Source organism: Cupressus sempervirens, chromosome 7 (assembly GCF_028749045.1).
Source record: "Cupressus sempervirens isolate cs-2001-9-10 chromosome 7, ASM2874904v1, whole genome shotgun sequence".
Lineage (NCBI taxonomy): Eukaryota > Viridiplantae > Streptophyta > Pinopsida > Cupressales > Cupressaceae > Cupressus > Cupressus sempervirens.
The window spans coordinates 561688194-561708669 of NC_143124.1; the positions used below are offsets into that span (position 1 = coordinate 561688194).

The 20476-nt window shown below is 36.0% G+C and overlaps 1 protein-coding gene across 2 annotated transcripts in view; it reads left to right on the top strand.

Moving 5' to 3' along the window:
• Window positions 1–19119, top strand: part of LOC149547996 (haloacid dehalogenase (HAD) superfamily protein) — a 41250-nt gene extending 22131 nt beyond the window's left edge. Inside the window, exons 2-6 of one of the 2 annotated variants that reach the window (XR_016353956.1) lie at window positions 14840–14917; window positions 16169–16242; window positions 16382–16489; window positions 18523–18860; window positions 18961–19119. Coding sequence is in view for 1 of the 2 variants with exons in the window: in XM_089792028.1 (XP_089648154.1) it covers window positions 14840–14917; window positions 16169–16242; window positions 16382–16489; window positions 18523–18633 (371 nt within the window). In the remaining variant the exon portion in view is untranslated. The other variant, XM_089792028.1, reaches the window with a different exon arrangement.
• The last annotated feature ends 1357 nt before the right edge of the window (window positions 19120–20476 follow it).

The following is a 20476-nucleotide window of genomic DNA, read 5'->3' on the forward strand; positions in this document are numbered from 1 at the left end:
ACACTTACCTCTTGCAAATGAGTTGAGGAGTGTTGATATTGACTCCTTAATGCTCCCAATGCAATTTATGGCCTCCCTAAATGGACTTCTGATCTCTTTGGTGCTCTTCCTTCTTGCCGGTTGGAAACCTATGGATTCTCTTTTCTCTTCTTCTCTCTCACTCTTCCTCTCTTCTACTCATACTAAGCAAATAGAAGGCTCTTTAGGGTTATAACAAAGAGGAAAGTCAACTTAGAAAGCAAATAAAACATGTGTTTTTTAAAAAAAATTGAACTTTCTATCCTTGCTGCCGTGGCCGATTTCTGGAGATTCACGATGGCGATTTTGGCGATTTTTGCCATGAATCGCCGATTCAGGCGATTCAGGCGATTCACACGAAAAAATCGCCACCAGCGATTTCCGATTCCAAAAAAATCGGGAGCCATGAATCTTATCGCGATTTTGGCGATTTCGGCGATTTCATGGCGATTTTTGGAACTGTGTGTTAAATATATGGTGACAAAATGAGCAAGGGAAATCATTGAGCAACCAATATATTAATTGATCCAAGCATCTTAAACGGTCACAACTGATATCTATTCTGAAATATTCCCAACCAGATATTTGCCCCAAATTTCTAAAAAATGTAAACGAGTAACTTCATGCAATGTATTTCAAATTTAACCAACAAAACTCTGAAAAATATCTAGATAAAATAAAGTCTCAGAAATGTTATTGTACTTCAATGTCAGCAGCAAAATAACAAAATCCAGTCATAAATACAGAAACTACAGTCGGACTCAATGATATGAAATGAAGATTTAAAGTACAAGTGAGATACCTGTGTGATATCTCTAGTAGACTATGAGTTTCCATTCATTGCCTTCAAGCTTGAGGGTTTCCGTCCTCTCACTTGTTGAAAGTTAAAGATTTCTAGAACTCTCCAAGAGAGAAAATGAAATCCAGAATCATAAAACCAAGTATGCCAAATGATTCTTCATTCATTCTTGTAATGCATCAAGCTGTGACTCTGTAGTTCCACTTCTCTGTCTTTTGTCCTCTTCCCTCTTTGTCACCTTTTCCCCTTTTTAATATTAAAATGACTAATACTTTGCATTCAACTCCCAATCAAGTCACTTTTAATGTTTAATGAAGTTGGCTTGTAATTTTCTAATGTCCCAAAAAAGGAACATTAAAGTCCTCCCTCCTTGAGATTGCTTGTCCTCAAACAATCACGAGTCTGTAAACCAATATCAGGATCCCATATCAACTTGCAAGACACTCTATAGCTTATTCTGGAATATTTGAAATCAGGACATGCCATATTGTGAAACCAATTGTTAGGATGCAACTCATCCATCAATAAGATCACTGGGTTCCAATTCAACCTGATACACACTACCGCATCTATCTGCTGCATCACTCTGAACATAACAACACCAAGCCTCAAGATGAGAGGCCACTTGTCATGGTCCACAAAAAGCAAGACACTCGTCCTGTCAACAGCTGGATCCTAAATTAGCCTACCCATTCAAACTTGGGAGTAGAAATAAATGTGTATCATTCTACCATCTTCCTGTAACAACCATCAGAAATGAGTAATCCACCAATTGAAAAATGCGGATCACTGCAAATGTAATAGCGCTGCCTGTACGGTATGTGTGTTTCAAAGGCAACAATTGTTCTCTTATTTACATTTGTGAATGAGACATGGAAAGACACCATGGGACATATCTATTCATTATTACATAATTAATGACATTTTTAAAATTTTATATATATGTATATATATGATATTTTGAGGCCATTACTCTTGATATCATGAGATGATATCTAAATGGTGGATATCTTCTTATCAAAGATATCCTTAAAGCTTGTCATTCCTGATTTTACATTGAGGTAATCTTGTGGTCATCCTCCCTAGCTAAGAAGAGGGAATATTGATGTTTGGGAACTTCAGTCAGATAGACCTATGAGACTAAACTATTGAAGATATAATATATATACACAGAGAGAGAGAGAGAGAGAGAGAGAGAGAGAGAGAGAGAGAGAGAGAGAGAGAGAATTTTCATTAATCATTATTATATTGAAGATATTATATATATATATATAGAGAGAGAGAGAGAGAGAGAGAGAGAGAGAGAGAGAGAGAGAGATTAATATTAATCTCTATCTATCTATCTATCTATCTATATATAATATCTTAAATAGTTAATTCTCATAGCTTTATCTGACTGAAGCTCCCAAACATCAATATTCCCTCTTCTTAGCTAGGGAAGATGACCACAAGATTACCTCAATGTAAAATCAGGAATGACAAGCTTTAAGAATATCTTTGATAAGAAGATATCCACCATTTAGATATCATCTCATGATATCAAGAGTAATGGCCTCAAAATATCAGGTCACATGATATTCACCAAGTACTCAAAAAAGTCCATAGATAATGTATGCTAAATAATACTTACCATATAAATATTCATGGTCTGTTTAAGGAACTTAATCCACCATGCAAGATATAATCTATCATGATCTGTCTTAGACATCATAAGATGCCTATCACAATAGGAGACCATGGTCTGATTAAGGAACTTAATTGACCATGCAAATTATCATCTATCACGATCTGCTTAGACATCATAAGATGTCCATCACAATAGAAGGCCATGGTCCGTTTAAGGAACTTAGTCCACCATACAAGTTATAATCTATAATGATTTGCTTAGACATCATAAGATGTCCATCGTGATAGAAAATTAAGTTATTGTAAGATTGTCATCTTTGGATTAAGTTCGTTAAACTAACAGTCCTTCAAAATGAGATACACAGACAATGATTATTTTACTACTTGTTTCTTCTGTTTCAAACCAAACTCTCCTAGCACTTACTAGAGATTACAACATTTCCCTCTTAACGTGATGGATGATTAAATGACAGTAGTTCATCAGCTGGTAGCAGTCCTTGCTCAAACACTTCCCGTGCTTATAGTTTTCTGTGTTTGGACATGTCGTGATGTTTAACCTTGTTCAAATACAACTGTGAAGGATAATCTTCTCAGACTCAGTGCCCTACTTCCCTTTGTATGTTGTCTTCTCCCGACTATGGATTGGGGTAGATATTTAACTTTATAACTTTAAAGTATCTGCAAATATGTGCGCCCTTGTATTCATGGCAATAGCATAAGTATTAATGTCTGCATCAGGCCTAAATGAAATATAATGGCCAAACTAAACCACCGTCCTTTGGCCTGCGAAAAATATTGAAGTTAGAAGTAAAATTAGCTGCAGTTCATTTCATCAGTTGAAACTGCGATAAACATCATGCCAAAGTTTTAAATCTTATCCTGCAGATGCAATAACCAAAGATGCATGTTCCTCCACTATGTCAGATAACACTTCCCAGATTGACGTGTAAACATATTGCATTCAACCTCATACTCACCAGCCGTTATAGTATTGCTCTGCTCTGTTACTAATGAAAGCTTTTAACACACTGAGATATCTATTTGGACTCCCTGCATACACTGAATGACTGTTTGCACCCAATTTGTATGCCAGCTGCCGCTTACATCTGGATTCCAATCATGCTTCAGTCACATCTAAATTGAATAAACGACTACTATAATGTTCTTCTGCACAAGATAATCCCCCACCAATGATAAAAACATTATAATGTTGGGGCCTAAATTTCTTTCTAATTGATCATCGATACAACATAAAATGTAGTCCTTTACGACAGAGAGCAAGTGGAATTCTGTTTTTTTCTGGTTTCAAGAATATCACTTCCCAATTCACTGTCCTTGTCTTTGCCGTTTTAACAAATTTCCAAGCTTCATGAGAAAATATATTTCCTCATGACACTTTTGATTCACACTACTACAATTGAAGACGAGTCGACCAATTGAGATGCTGTATCAAATTAAGGAAACTTAATAAAGCATCTGCTAGTCTATTTCATTTAGCCAGCATATATATATATATTTCCTCTTCTAAGGCTATGTGGGTCAATTCATTAAATTGGTTCTCTCCTCAAACAATAGTCATCAAAACAATATGATACTTCAAACTTATATTTTCCATGATATTTGGGCTTGCTTAAAATAAAGTTCCATCAAATGACAAATATTGATTGTTATATGCTTTTTAGAACAGAAATTGAATCCTGTCAATAAATATTTCTTCCTTCAAACTTGACTTCTTGGCTTCTGACAGTACCATTTGATTTTCCCTAATTCAAAACAAAAACCGACAGTGGACATCAATAAAAATATCGTCAGAATAAATTATTTGGCCTTCAACTTCAAGGTTTCGTTGCTAATATTTCATTATGCACTAAACTCTTAAACAAACATTTACAACACCTTCAGAGATTATTATTAAACTTTTCCACCTTATTTGTCCAAGTAAATAAACCACTGATGCAAGTGCTTTACATAAGAAATATTGGCTACTTTAATAGGATTCCAATATAATGCCACTAAATTTTTTACATAGTTGCACTCTTTTTGCCAAAGTAATAATTTCTGACTCAATATATCTCTCTGTTTCTTCATAAACTTCCCAGGCAGAAGAACTGATTCTGATAAAACTTTTCGTGTAAGCTTGTCTTTGAAGAAAAACTTCACAAGCTGGCAGGAAAACCAGCTTTGATACCATTGGAATACCCCCAACCAGATATTTGCCCCAAAAATGAAAACAAGTAACTTCAGGGAATGCATTTCAAATTTAACCAACAAAACACCTGAAAATATCTGGATAAAATAAAGTCTCAGAAATGTTGTTGCATCAATGTCAAAAGCAAAATAACAAGATCCAATCTGTAAATACAGAACTGCAGTCGGATTGGATGATATGAAATAAAGATTTAAAGCACAAGTGAGATACCCATGTGATATCTCTAGCGGACAGTGGGTTTTTGTCCATTGCCTCCAAGCTTGAGTGTTTCTGTCCTCTCACCTGCTGAAAGCTGAAGCTCTCCAAAACTCTCCAAGAGAGAAAATGAAATCCAAAATCATAAAATCAAGTATGCCAAATGAGTCTCCATTCCTTCTTTTAATGCATCAAGCTATGACTGTTCAGTTCTCCTTCTCTGTCTTTAATCGTCTTCACCTTGTGTCCCGTTTTTCCTTGTTACCGGATTCGTGCCCTAGAGGCTGGATTCCTCCGGATTCGTACAGATTTTTTTCTTTTCCGGATTATTTTGTTATAATCATAATGTATTTGATGCATAGATTCATACTATGAAATGATTTAGAATCATAGATTCATACTTTGAAACTATGTTCCCCCGAGTTTTCGGGACGGGGACGGCTCGGGACAATAGGACGGGTTTTCGGGACAGCAATTTTTTTTAGCAATTTTGGGGAAGGGGGGACGACTATATATATAAAGAAATTTTAAAATGTACATTGAAATTTGCAAATACACATCATTCATATGAAACTAAGCACAAAGCATGTCATTTAAACATTATAGAACCATAACATACAACATTTGAATGCCATCTAGAATTAATAACCGATTTTAATACTCAATTGTCAATATGCATATCAATACGTGAACAAGAATATTTAAATATAGGTTTAGCAGTGAACAATATCATAAAAATTTGAAAGTCTAAATATGTCCAAAGCTATAGGCCCAAAGGCTAGAGGGCTGCCATAAAGTAATAAGTATTGTAATCGTGTTCAAGTTCAACATGGAAAACAAAACATAGAAAAATGAAGCAGACTGCTGCTCCTATTCCGCCTCTGTGCCATGGTATCAAAATCAAAGTCCTCACTATCATCCTCCGCAGGAAGTGTAGTCTCCTCTAATGTAACCCTAACCAATCCTAGTTCTGTGTCATCCTCATCTATCTGGACCACATCCTCAAGCTCAACATCCCACCACAAAGTTGGTGTTTGCCTATACATTGGAGTTTGATGATCTGCAAATTGAAGAGCATGATGCAATGTCACTAGCTTCTCCGCTCTTTTAGAGGTAAGTCTGTTCCTCTTGATAGAGTGGACAAATGAATATGTGGACCAATTCCTCTTTGCAGCTGAGGCACTAACAACCTGTGCAAGGAGGCGAGTGGCAAGTGTTTTTAAATTAGGTGTATCTCTCCCATGCCAGGTCCACCATCCAGTAGGATCTCTCTGTGCCAAAACAACTCTATCCAACCTTGCTTGTGGCTTACCCAATTTTGGGCCACATAGGTTGGTGAAGTCAAGGAACTGTGCATGAAGAGTAGAGGCCTCTTGAGCTGAATACATCTTATCAATGGCTCTTGTGAAGCCATCCAATACCTCAGGATCATCACATGGGAGGCCCCTTTCACCCAACTGTGTATACCATTTGAGATTTAGACCAAAGGCTGCCATATGAAGAGGGGTATTCATCATGTTCCACTTCCGCGTCACAATAGGCCTAATATGTTCTTCATAAAACCCCAATGTAGGATCCTTTGCTACAACAATTCTCTTCATCTTCCCCAAAATGCTGTCAATAGTCTCATATATCTCTCCAAACTAGGAGTGTCAGTATTAGCATATCTAATGACATCTACAATGGGTGCTATGACAGAGCAAATATATGTGCAAGATGCAAAAAAGAAACTAAAATCAAAATAAAAAATTTAAGAATCTTAAGACTGTTAGTATGAAAATCAGCAAGCAAAAGACCAACATTAAATTTAAAAATCAACAACTTACCTCATTGTGGACCACCAACTCTCATCAAGGATCCTTAGCTTCATTGCTTTTCCTTCACAGGACTTAGAATTGGACCATCGTACCTACTCTGGATTCACCACCATCAATTGAAGGGCCTCATACACCTCAATCATCCTCTCCATCATCAAGATAAAATATGTGCAATACCTATAGCGACAATTATAAATTAAAATATTAATAAAGTTAAACATTAATGATTAAAAACATCATATGTAAGTTTGTAACACTTATAAATAAAAAAAACTTCAAACAAACTAAAAGTAAACTATAGTTAAATTGACATATCTTGTTTGGGCTGGTTTAAGGAACTACTTTTCAAAGAAGGATCTGAATAGAGCAAGTGAAGTGTGGTGGTTGCAAATAAACATTTGTACTTCTCTAGCTTCTAGCATTGCCTGTTTCACCGATTCAATCTTTCCTATGTCCTTCAAAGCTTTGTTCAAGGCATGGACACAAGGGGTCCAAAAGATGTGCCTATAAGCATCCTCTATCATCATATCTACTGATTTGCACACAGGCGTAGAATTTGTGATAACCTGTATGACACTAGACGATCCAAACTCCTCTATGACATCTCTCAAAATGGTGCACTAGAATTCTGCATCCTCCTTTCTTGAGCGATCTATGGCTTTCAAAAAATAAAAGCCAACAGGGGATGTGACAAAGATATTGATGAGTGGCCGATGTCTAACATTGGTCCACCCATCCATCACAATAGAGCAACTCGTCCTAACTCAAGTGCGTTTCATATCCTCAAACAACAAAGCAACCTTTGAGTACTCTTCATCTAGGATGGTGGTTTGTAGCTTATGCTCACCAGGGGGTACAAATGAGGGATTCATATTCAATATGTTTTTTACCATTTGTTTAAAATAAGTGGAACGGGCTACATGATATGGGATACCATTAGCAACAAAGAGTCTACCAATAGATGCCTCACACTTTTTCTTTGCCTATGCATTAAACATACTTTCCACCAAGCCTTTCTCACCACTACTCATCTTTCTCTTCCCTCTAGACTTAGTAGGGTTGCCACTAGTACCAATGGCGGATGATATATGCCTAGATGATTGTGACGGAGTAGATGGTGATGTGACTGTCAAAATTTGCCCCTCCATTTCAGCCTCTAAGTGCAATCTTTGGCATTCTAATCTTTGTTCATCAGTCAAGTTAGGACAAGCTTTGACTTCATGACATGTAACACCTAAAAAGTGCGACTTCACCCTTGTATAGCTACCCGTGTAATCATCGAGATAAACATGGCAATACTACACCCTAGTCCCTTCTGAATTCTTTTTATCTTTTGGCTTAGGTGTGAAATATTGGAGAAGAGGTTTTTTCCTATTGAAGAAGGACCTTTTGCAAAATCCTTCATAATGGTGGAAGGGCATTTAAACGAATCAGATTTAGGATCAGCTCTTTTCCTATTACCACTACTAGCAACATCACCCCCAACCACATTTTCTTCGTCATCACCACTACTACTAGTGCTCTCACTGCTGCTCATTGTGCTTTGTTTTGAGATTTAAAAATGCAATGGAAATATGAGTTGAAACAATGAAAATAAAAATAAAAATTTGTCTTTTCAAGATGTAAATCTATTTAAAAAATGGAAAATGGAAGCATAAAGAGTTCCATACTTGGTGCACAAAATGGAAGATCAAACCCTTGTTCAAGCTTTTGGAAGCAAAAAAATCATCTCCTCTTCTTGCAAAATGAAAACCCCAACCAGCTTCAAGACACTCCAACTTCACTAGCAAAATCAAACAAATGATAAAACAACCAAAATGTGGTCTCTATTAACCTTTTAGGCATTTGGAGGGGTGGGGCCCACTTGGGTGACCAAGTTGGGACCTTATAAAAAATGTTTTAGTGTTCACTTTTTAATTTTTTTGCATGCCAAAAATTGGGGATGGCCATCCATCTCTGGTATGGTCAGGGGACGTCTAGGCGTCCCCTTTCCATACTGCTGTCCCCGTTTTCTCACCCAGGCGTCCTTGAGTTTTAGAGACGTCCCCTGCTGATTTGATGATTTTGGGGACGGCTGGGGGATGTCCTAGACATCTCCGTCTTGGAAACTTTGGTTTTTTTTGCTGGGGATGCGTCCCCGGAGTACGTACTTTGAAATGATTTAGTTTTAGAATTATGTATATTTTTCTTATTTTTAGTATATATATATATATATATATATATGAATCCTCCATGAATCATAATTGGAAAAAAAAATTCATGAATCCACGGATTTTCGATTCACGTGCCTGAATCGGATTTGTTTCACAAATGGGTAACTAAGCTCTTTATAATATTAAAATAACTTCAATAATTTGCATTCAGCTCCCAAACAAGTCACTTTTAATATTTTATGAAGTTGGCTTGTAATTTTCTAATGTCCCAAAAAGGGGACATTACATGTTCACTTCAATTGGAGTATTCTCTAGCTTTATTCATTCCAGGGTTTCGGGTGCAGCTTCTGTTTTCAAGACATTTTGATGAGATGATAAAAAAAAAAAAGTAAGTGGGTTTTATAGTCCACGACACTATGCCATAGTTTTTGGGTTTACATATGGTGACAATGATATGGGACTACCTTGTACTCTTTTTCGAGACGCGCTTGGCGGTACAAACGAGGCATACATACCCTACCCCCAAGTGAGATTTGAACTTGTGACCTCTCTTTCAAGAGTACAAGTTCTCCACCACTAGGCCAACTCGGGTTGTATTGCATGAAACCACACATTGGGAACTGAGATCCTGGGTAAAATTGCATGTATGACTCCATTCCATGTTGCATGTGTAAAATCTGCAATCCTGCGTAAACATATGTGAATCTAGAACTGAAAATAAAACAACAAACAATACCACCTAAACAGCAGTACAGAAGTAGCAAAATTTGAATAACTGTAGGGGTTATTACATAGTGTCTCCTTGCGAGCATGAGCTTGATTTAGAGAAAGGGGAAACTTTGATGCATGGAACACAATGGAGTAGTTACTCGAAGATGTAATAATTAACCTTTTTGTCAGTTTTAACTTGTCAATGAATCGTAGTGTTTTGTGATTGTGTGGCTTTCATTCTGACTCTGATTGTTGGGTGATTGGTGTTTCTCCATCCACAGATGCTTGATACAATTCCAATCATAGATGGGCAGGTTTTATTTCAATCAACTGACTTTATCAGTGTTGTACATAAACCAAAGCTGCACTGTACACAGCAGGATTATCATTTTGGTTGACTAGCTTGACCATTAACTGTATTGGAGCATGTTTATTACTAGTTTCCAAGTGACTTATTCTTCCATGGACATTCTTCGACTCTTTGGTCAATTCAGTGTACAGCGAAGATGTAGAATAACTGTTTACAATTAGATAAATTTAATATAAGTTAATCAAAGGATAATAAATGGTCAATTTAATCAGTGCCAAAGAGGAGCTCTCAGATTTTTATCTAGTCATTGAATGATAAAATACTAATAGGAGTCACATCATTCCATATAGTAGAGATGGCCATGATTAGTTGTGTTTGGTAAAGAGAGTCCCTGTTGTATCAGTTATCGTTTAACATTTATTGATGTAATAGAAGTTGTTTCCAAGTGATGTATATTCTGCATGAATTGTTGTAATCGTGTTTATTGTTGACTCATTCGCAAATTGTGGTGAGACAATATAGATAGTAATGTATGAGCTCCTTTCATCCACCTAGCAAGAAAGTTAGTTTCAACATTCATTTGGTTTCCTAACAGTTTTTATTACTTTATAAATGTTTTTTTTTGTTAACTCACTCACAAATTATGGTTTGAGAGATTAGAGATGGTTAGTAACTTGCAAATTCTTTTCATCCACCTGCCAAGAAAGATATTATCTATATTTATGTTGCTTTCACTTATTCTTTTATTGCCCCATGCATATAAATTCTGTATAGGTTGGCTAGTACTTGATTGCAGGCATGGGAGACGTAGTGAGGTTTGGTAATTCATTAGTACTCAACTGTCCTTTCTCCCATCTGTTGGGACAAAATAGTTTCTTTGTACATGTAGCTTCCTCGTCTGTTTTCAACTGATTTGATTAGATGGAAATGTGAATTATCAAATGGGAAATCCTATTTTTGAGTGAATGAGTGGGTATATTTTTGGGTTTAGATGTCATGGCCAAGGGGCATCTCTTTCATTGAATTCATCTTGCTCTAGCAATTGGATTTCTTCTTAGTTGCCGATTCGTGACACGAATCCGATTTGGGCATGTGAATCGGATCCGTGGATTCGAGATTTTTTTTTTTTTTCCCAATTATGATTCGTGGAGGATTCGTGCACACACACACACACACACACACATATATATATACACACTAAAAAAAAGAGAAATATACATAATTCTAAAACTAAATCATTTCATAGTATGAATCTATGATTCTAGTATGCATCTATGAATCTAGTATACTTGATCAATGACATTGATAATTAATCTATTTTCACGATTATAAAGAAAATCAACACATTCACATTGAATTACTGAAAGTGAAAGTTTGTAACATTCAAAATATAGATCATTAAACTTAAAGTTTATAACATGATTTACTCATAAAAGAGTCAAGAGTCAACACTAAAGTTTTTATTTAATCATCAAATGGATTTTCAAGAAAACCCGCATCAGAGGGGTACTGGTGAGCTGCAAGAGCTGCATCTGTATCAGTAGAAGAACCCAAACCACTAGTAGTAGAGGGGATTGTTAACTCATAATCCTCCTCCTCATCATCCACATCAATCAAAGTGGATCTAGCAAGATCCCGGATGGTCATATCTAAATCAGGAGTCTCGGGTGCTACATCCCAAAGCTTTTCGTGCCCCTTCTTGTACTTAGGATCCTTCCGTGACAACAAGCGCAAATTGTTGTGAATGAACACAAGGTCTTCTGATTTTTTTGGAGCCAACCGATTGCGTTTGACTGAGTGGATAAAGGAGTAAGTACTCCAATTCCGCTTAGCTGCAGAAGAGCTGGCAACCTAAAGAGAAATTAAAAATTATCAATACAACAATCAAGATAAATAAATTAAATAATAAATTCAAGGAATTGAGAATGTTAAGCTTAATCTTACAAACTTACTTGGGATAGGACCTTTATGGCAAGAGGTTGGAGGTACGTGAAGGCTTGCCCATGAAGGTACCACCATTTGATGTCACCCATCCTGCTTTGGTCTGCTATGGCAATAGGGTGGAAATCCTCACCTGAGTTGAAAGCAGAAAATTCACTCCTCATAATTGCCCCAATCTCTGGATCTTCGAATATCTTAGCTAGTGCCCTCTTATACCCATCTGCAACCTCTGCATCTCTAAATGGTGGCACTCTACCTGGAATGCGAAGTACATCTGCACTATAGTACCTGGGGATAACAAAAGACAATTGAACACTATCAAATATCAATAGCACAAACATTGGATAAAATAAGCACAAACATTTGATAAGAACTACAGTACCTCGGGGATAGAGCATATGCAAGGAGGTGCAAAGGTGTGGTCATCTTGTTCCATCGATGATGAACAATTTTTTCCACGTTCTTGTAAAGGGTGTCCTCAGGATCATTCTCCCTCCTCTGTATGACCTAAGATATGAAATATGAATAATAATTATAATTAGTGAATATGTCAATTTAAACTTTAGAATCTAGATATCTCTCAAATAAAAAATTGTTGTAATAGAGCGTAAAACTTACCATTTTAATTTTTTCCAGCATACTATCCATGGAATCATAAATATCCCCAAGGCATGGCTCATCACTATCTGCGAAGCGAAGCATTGCCATTATTGGATCGGTGATTTCCAACACATAACTTACAAGACCCCACCAATCCTCATCTAGTATCATTCTTCTCACATTTAAAGCCCTTGTTGTATTGGAATTCTTCCAAACGCCCCATTGGGGGCTAATGACCATATGCTTCAATGCTTCTTTTACCTTCACAAGTCGTCTCAAGACGATTGTGTGAGAGGCAAAGCGGGTTTCAGCAACCTAAGAGCATGTTAAACTCAAGTTAGTAAAACATTTAAAAATTAAAACATGTTAATGTAAACAACAACAAAAATTAATAATTGTGGAATCCAATAATATTCAATTATATATTAAATATAAAAATTTACCTTCAATAACTCCAAGTCTGAGAAACTCCTAAAAATTGCTTGTGACATGTGGTGATTTGTCACAAACATTTGAATCTCTTCAGCTTCCTCATATATCCTTTTCAACCAATCTATTTCGGTGCCAATTGCTTTCATCACTAAATTGAGAGAGTGGACGGTGCATGGTGTCCAAAAGATATGATCATATCTAGACTCTACAATTATCCCTGCAGCCCTGCAAACTTTTGCATTGTCCGTGACTACTTGAACAACATTATTAGGACCCACTGACTCTATGGCATCAATGAGAATGCGTGAAATAAATTCTGCATCTTTCACTTGCCCTTCACAATCAACTGCCTTCAAGAACATTGCCCCCTTAGGGCATACAGCAATGACATTGATCAATGGACGGTTTCTACAATCTTTCCACCCATCCGAAATAATAGACACACCCGATTGAACCCAAAAATCTCTTATTGGTTGAAGTTGAGCCTCTACATTTTTCCTCTCATCATGTAATATGGTAGTGCGCAACTTCTCATAACCAGGCGGTTTGTAACCATGGGGTGCATCATTTATTGCTTCCACCATCTCCCTAAAATAAGGTGATCTAGCAAAATTAAATGAAACACCATTTGCAATTAAACAACGTCCAACTTTGTGATCAGCAATGTCTCTCTTTTCAATTTGGAATGCCCTATCTAGTGGGCCTCTCTTGCGGGTGAGTGGAGATGGGTCTTCATCTTCATCATTTGTAGTTGGCATAGGCAAAAAAAGATGTGTTCTTGTGTTTGTTTGATTGGATGATGGTGTTGGTATATTTGTTTTTTTTGAAGCACCATGTTTTGCTTTTGCAACTGCTCTATCAGCATCCTCTTGCTCTTTTGCTAACGCTGCTATTTGTGCAGCTGGTAATCCCTTCTTATCACTACCTGGACACGTGTCAATTCCTTCACCCGCAGGGCCCAAAAAATGTAGTTTCACTCGGGAATAGGAGCTTTTATGTTGTATGTTGCAAAAATTACATTTCCATATGTATGCCCCACCCCCAGGACATTGTGCAACTCTTGTTGTGTGTCTCCATAAAGGAGACCCCTTATCAATTTTGAAGCTTGGTGATGCAGCCCCACCCCCACCCACTGAGCCTTGACTGCTCATTGTTCTATTCTTGCAATCTAGAAAAAAAAAGTGAAAGAAAACCATGCTTCACACTTGCACAAAAACTTGAAAATTTGGAAAACTAATAATAAATCAATAATCTATGAAAGAACTCAAGAATATGGTTGAAATGCATACCTTAAACACTTCTTGCAAGGTATTTGAAGCTCCACAACCAATCTCCTTCGAATCCAAGCACTTTACTTCAAACTAGCAAGTATGAGAGAGCAAAATAGAGAGCAAATGAACTTGCATTGTGATTTAGAGGGTCGTTTTTAGGGTTAAGGGAAAAAAAGCACATAAAAAAATTGAAATTGGCCCCACGTTTTTGCTTCCTTACTATGTTATTGCAGCGGATTCACGCGGATCCGCGCGTGGATCCTCAAGGATCCGGGCAGGATCCGTAATCCTGCCTGTGGATCCGTACGGATCCACAGGCAGGATTACGAATCCTGCCCGGATCCGCTCGGATCCATACGTGGATCTGGATCCGAATCGGACCCGAGTCCGGATCCGGCCATTTCCAGGCGAATCCGGTAACTAAGGATTTCTTAGTTGGGCTACACCACATCCGTACTTAAATGTGGCAATATACCCTCTCAACATTCAACTTGTACACTTCTGCAAATCACACCTTATGGGGATTTGATAACGGGTCTCCATTGTGAAAGGTGCAATGATTTATTATTGGAGTTCATTCCATTTGATGATGAGTAGGCATATTGAAGGCTTAAGAAGAATACCCTTTTTCAGTCCTTTTTCTTGATATATACTAGCGTATACTTTTTTTCAATCCTATTTCTTGATATATAGTAGTTCAAATTTTCTTGAGTGATAAATTATAATCATATTCTTCTTTGATGTATTGACAGAGCAGGGCTTTATCAATATGATCCTGATGGTTCAGTAGCAGATGCATTGGAGAAGCTTATTGGAATACCTGTTATAAGACATGGTGAGGTCACTGTTTTTCATTTTAGTAACTATAACATATGATATATAAAATATCTTGGTAATGGAATTGATCAAATTTTAATTGACACTTTATATGTATAACTTGATTGGATGAAAGATAATTTACCTTTAATTAAATTGAAGCACAATTTTTTCTATAGTAAAAACAATGCAAGGCACCTATAGGTTTGACCATTTGAGAACTGCTTTATTTTTCTTTTGCCACCTTCTGGGATTTTATGATTAGAAATGATCTTTACAGCTTTCAGTTCTGGTACCCATCTATCTGTGGAGGATAGATCTTTGTAATTTTCATTGTTATTCATTCATGTCTAGGTTGTATCATGAATTTGCAATTGATTGCTGTGGGATAACCATATTTGCTTGTTTCTTTTTTTTCCTTGTTTCACATTTTCTCTCGGCTTTAGTGTACTTTTATGTACTGCTTTAATGTTTCAAGTCTCAAGATTTATGTGAGATAAATTCATAGTTTTTTTTGTGTTTTCATTTTTCTTACACTTTGAAAATGAGCAGTATATGAACAACATCTGAATGATTAAAATGGCTGAGTTTATGCTGTCATTTAAAAAATAAAAGATTTTTTTTCCTTTAAACATTAATGGTTTCACTTGCTCTGTCATTTTAGGGTTTTGGTAAGTTTGATCATAGTTTCAGACATGTTTTGGACCACACTAAGATGTGCACATATTACGCATACATGTTAAAGTTTTCTTAAGGTAATAAACACAAACATGTTCTTTGCCTTTTCAGAACTCTTCCAATTTATTGCTTTTGTTCAGCTGGATTGTATGTTACCTGTTCTTCAATCGTCCAGTATCCTTGGATAATTATACTTGGTTGCATCTGTTATCATTGGTCTGTGAAGAACAAGTGTTAATGTGCCTAAACTCTAAAGACATACTAGCATGTGCTGGTAATTATGTGTTAGTTAATTGATGGCTGAAAGATTCTCCGTGCTCAATTTTAATGTATATCAATGAGACTCAGTTATATATTATGATATCTTTTCTTTTAGCCGTCCATTGCCCTTATACTTGTCTACATGTCTTTATATTGGTCTTTGAAAGGAAAGAATGACTGTCTAAAGGCATACTGGTGTCTGCATGTAAGATATGGATATGTTTTAATGGCTAGGAATTTGTGTGTCCAATTTGAAGGTGAATAGCTTGTGCAATGATGTTGATTTGTCCTGCTGTTTTTTCCCACTGGTTGCATATTCTGTTGTTCACAGGAACAAAAAAGCCAGCAGGAACTGCAAAAGACATTGAAAAGTACTTTGGTTATGATTCTTCATTGCTTGTGATGGTAGGCTCAGTAAACCCCAAGGAAAATTCTTTAGCTTTCATGGAAGTGCCTTCTTGTTGAATATTTTGAAACTTCCATAATGTATATCTGTTGTGACCTATAATGCATTTGATCTGTAAAATATTCTTGCTCATTCCAGGTTGGTGACAGACACTTCACAGATATTGTGTATGGCAATAGGAATGGATTTCTAACTATCCTGACAGAGCCTTTGACTTTAGCTGGGGAACCTTTCATTGTGAGACAAGTATGGTCTTCTTTCCTATCTCCTTGTTCCGGCCATTTAGAGCTTTTGCTTTCTTTCTGCTGCTGAAAGCTTTTTTCTGTTATCGAGATCAGATTGTTTACTCCAGCATTCTCAAAATGAGCAATTGATTTGGCTTAAATCAAACTTTTCTTATTTGGTCTAACAAGGTGATTATTGTCTGCCTATTGGTTGCTTAAATAGTGTCCTTGTGCTAACAACTGAAACCAATTTCTTTGTATATATCATGGAACTATCAGAAACTTGTCATAACATGACAATTGCAAGGTCTGAGATTAAAATCAGGTTTGAACATAAAATTCTGGAATAAGGAACTGGAATTCAAATTCCTGAATATTCATTGAAAGAGTTTTCTACCTGTTCCAAAAAAAATGCAAGGTTCTGACAAAAGAAGAGATTTAATTGCAATGAGAGGAAACAAAAAAGCAGAAATGCAGCACTATTAAAATATTAGTTCAGGAAGCATATAGAAGAAAAGAAAATTCCTCATGAGATCTGAGCACTGTGGTTCAGAGAGCCCCTCAAGTTTGGCATCATTCCTGCACTTGACAAGACACTCACCAGAGACCTTTGCACAAAGAGTAACTTCAAACATCTTACTTTAATATAGAATGGACTATTGTAGCTACTTTTCCAACTTAGCCCTTCTATCTTTTGCTTGTTGGATGGTTGATATTTTTTAGCACTCCAAAACTACAGCTGGCCAATGCAAACATGGGATGTAATTGGCTAAAAATTTCTAGTGCACCCACAAACTTGGTCACAACAGACTGACTAATTTCTTAATCAGGTAATTTTGAGGGAGATTACCCTCAAGCATCTAACATCCATGATAGATTGGAAGTAGGAAAGCAGTGAAATAATTGCATATCTTAGTTATTTAATCTACAAGAACATTACTAACCTCTCTTTTGTTGATTTTCCATGGTAGATTGTGTTGAAACTGGTCAACTTGAACCTAATTATTTTTAGTGATTTGAAGTATCCAGCTCTCATTTGATTCTAATTTCAATCACGATTTCTAAATTCGTAGTAATTCATCATGTTCACTGTTTTGTCTTTTCTGGTGGGAGAAGAGAAATTAAAGAGAGGAGGGCAAGGTGGTGGTTCAAGCTTTGCAATTCTAAAGACCTATGACTTTAGGAATTAGAATAAGAAGCCATGTTTACGCTACCTGGCACAAACTATTTTTGTAAAAAACTTTAATTGAATTCCTTGTGTATCAATTCGTTCTGTATCCTGGTCTTTAGAAATAAATATGTTGCAGGATGTTAGTCACACTTAGTTTTAATCATAAGCATTAGTCTCCTTCTAGTTGAGTGCCTTTGTCCTCCTTTGCTTGCCATAAAATGGGTTCTGTATAGACAAACGGTAAAGATAGAAATAAAATAACTAAGTGGCTCATTTACAAACATATAATGAACGGAATCTCTTGTGAGCTGAAGACTGGAGATTTGCCCTTCTGAAGTTGATCTAATCCGATTTAAAACTGCAATTTGTAATAGACTGTTTTGAATATAAGATCTTGAAGGCTTTCTGGAGAAGCCTTTTTTGTGCATATCCAGCAATTATTGCAATTCTGGAAGCCATATTTTGCAGAATCATTTTGTCAAACAATTTGCATTACATCTGTTCTCTGCATTGTTTTCCGTTCATGTGTATCATAATAATAAAGACTAAGGTTAGTTTTTAATAATTTGTTAATGGGTCCCTGTGCCCTATTTTAAAGGTCCAAGATTGGCAGAAGCTGATAAGGTAGGCATTATAGTAAGTAATAGTGTAGGCATTATATCTCTAGGCTTTTTTGATTGCCAGCAATCTAAACGTGTATGTGCCTGAAATGACATATAGTAAGTAATAGTGTAGGCATTATATTTTCAGGTTTTTGATCTTTTGATTAAAATATAAATTACACCTTTAGACTATGGCCAAGTCATATCTGAGATACCAGTATTAAGATGTAATATTTTAGCAATTCATAGCGAATAATCAAGTTGCTATTAATTCAATGACAGATAAGGAAGTTGGAGAGTTTTCTTGTACGGTGTTGGTATCGTAAAGGGTTCAAACCTGCAAGTCATCATTTGCTTTTGAGCAAGCATGAATGCATTAGAGATCCTAACTGATCGAAAGCTCTCAATTATAGCTGCTAAGTTTGTGTTGAATCTTCTCACATGCCTTCTTGAGATTATGGCAGTGTACATTAAAGCTTGTGAAGGCAGGGAAACAATCTTCCTTGGAAAGAAAAGTTAGTCACTGTTGATGTCTTCGAATTCGGTGGCCCAGAATATTTCCTTGTTAGAGCCAAGTGGTTTATGGATCTTGTTTCCATCCGACAATTGCATGCTTTTGGGTAAAAGTTTTCTATATTTTAGGTAAATGTCTTTATTAATGTATGAATCCTTGACTTTCTTTTAATGCTATTTTGATTAGTTTAACATTTGGCATTTTAGGTACTATTGGCTCTGAGGACAGTTAATTCATGCAACTGTTGGCAAAATAGTTTACTTTATATGTTGCAAGCATTACAGTTATGTTTTAAGTTGAATCTGATAAACACCGAATAGTGCAAGTTGACAGATTTATAAGTTGAATTTGATGAACATTGAGAAGTGTAAGCTGTTGATTGTTTTAAGAGAATGCATCATATCACATTTAGATTTGCAACTACGTTCTCTAGCATATTATTTTAGAACTTCCATGGAGTAGAGGAATGGAGAATATAGTAGATTTTATGTTGTGTGATGTTTGGGTGTGTATTACATGGCAATATGTAGACCTATAATTTGTTGCTCTGTAATATTATCTGTTAACATTAATATTTGCAGTTAAATTACATCTTTCGATCTTATGTGGTTTATGAAACCTTTCACATGGCAAGGTGCAATAATTATGATCTCAAGTCTAGAGAAAATAATATAACGTTCTTGCAAGTAAAATTTTGGAAAGTCTCTCATGCTAATGATTGTATCTCATTGCTTGCCAGCGTTAATATATTCTTTTTAACGTTCATGCTAATTATAGTCAGTTCTTCACACATTATTTTGGTTTGTTGGAGTTAATGAAGATTACTATTTTGAAGAAACAATATATTGCTGAAGATGAAATCATGCTAATCCTCATAGGCAAACAATTGATGCAATTTACTAATGTTTTCCTTATATAGCTGATTTCAGAAGGAACAATTGGAATTGTGATAATTGATATTTCTCTACATGAATGACCAATTCAACTATATATAAACATGCCTATTTGAGTGCTCATGCATGATGGTGGAGTACAAACACACAATTTGATTACACAGCCTGCCAACCTTCCAGCCTAAAAGGCAATTCAAAGTACTTGCTTGGTAATTATTTGCTTTGACATAGCTCCATTCCTAGGTATGAATTAAATATATAAATAATAATACCGTTTTAACATTTCTAGATAATTTAACCTAGTGTTGTTAAATCAATTTGTATACGTATGCATGTGTTGGGGAAGCCTGATCCTTTTTTATTGGCTCTCTTCTACTCCTTGAGATCCAAATAAGGTTTGATTATTAGTTTGAAAAGTGAAGTTTTGGAGTGGTTAGGTGATACACATACATATATCAAATGTGATAAGAAATGACACTAGGGATTGAGCGCCTAAATGCTTTTTGAGAGGTTTTATAGAGTTTAGGTTGAGCTACTTGTCAACCTCATTGCTTAAGATTAGTGTCTAACAAGTCAAGGCTTCATTGGATTTTGATGGCAACATTATGATCAAAGTTACTAGTAATTCTAATGGTGATTGTGACTGTAAGCATCTATAAATCATTTTTGTAATAAATCATTTTTGTAATTTTTGTATTTGAAGAAATGGCTTGTGATGATGGGAATTCAAATTGCAATATAAGGAAAAACAAGTGTTTTAAACATTTAAATGCCAATGAATCATTAGGGAAGGGCTTTTAAAATGATTATTTTTCTTACATTGTCATAA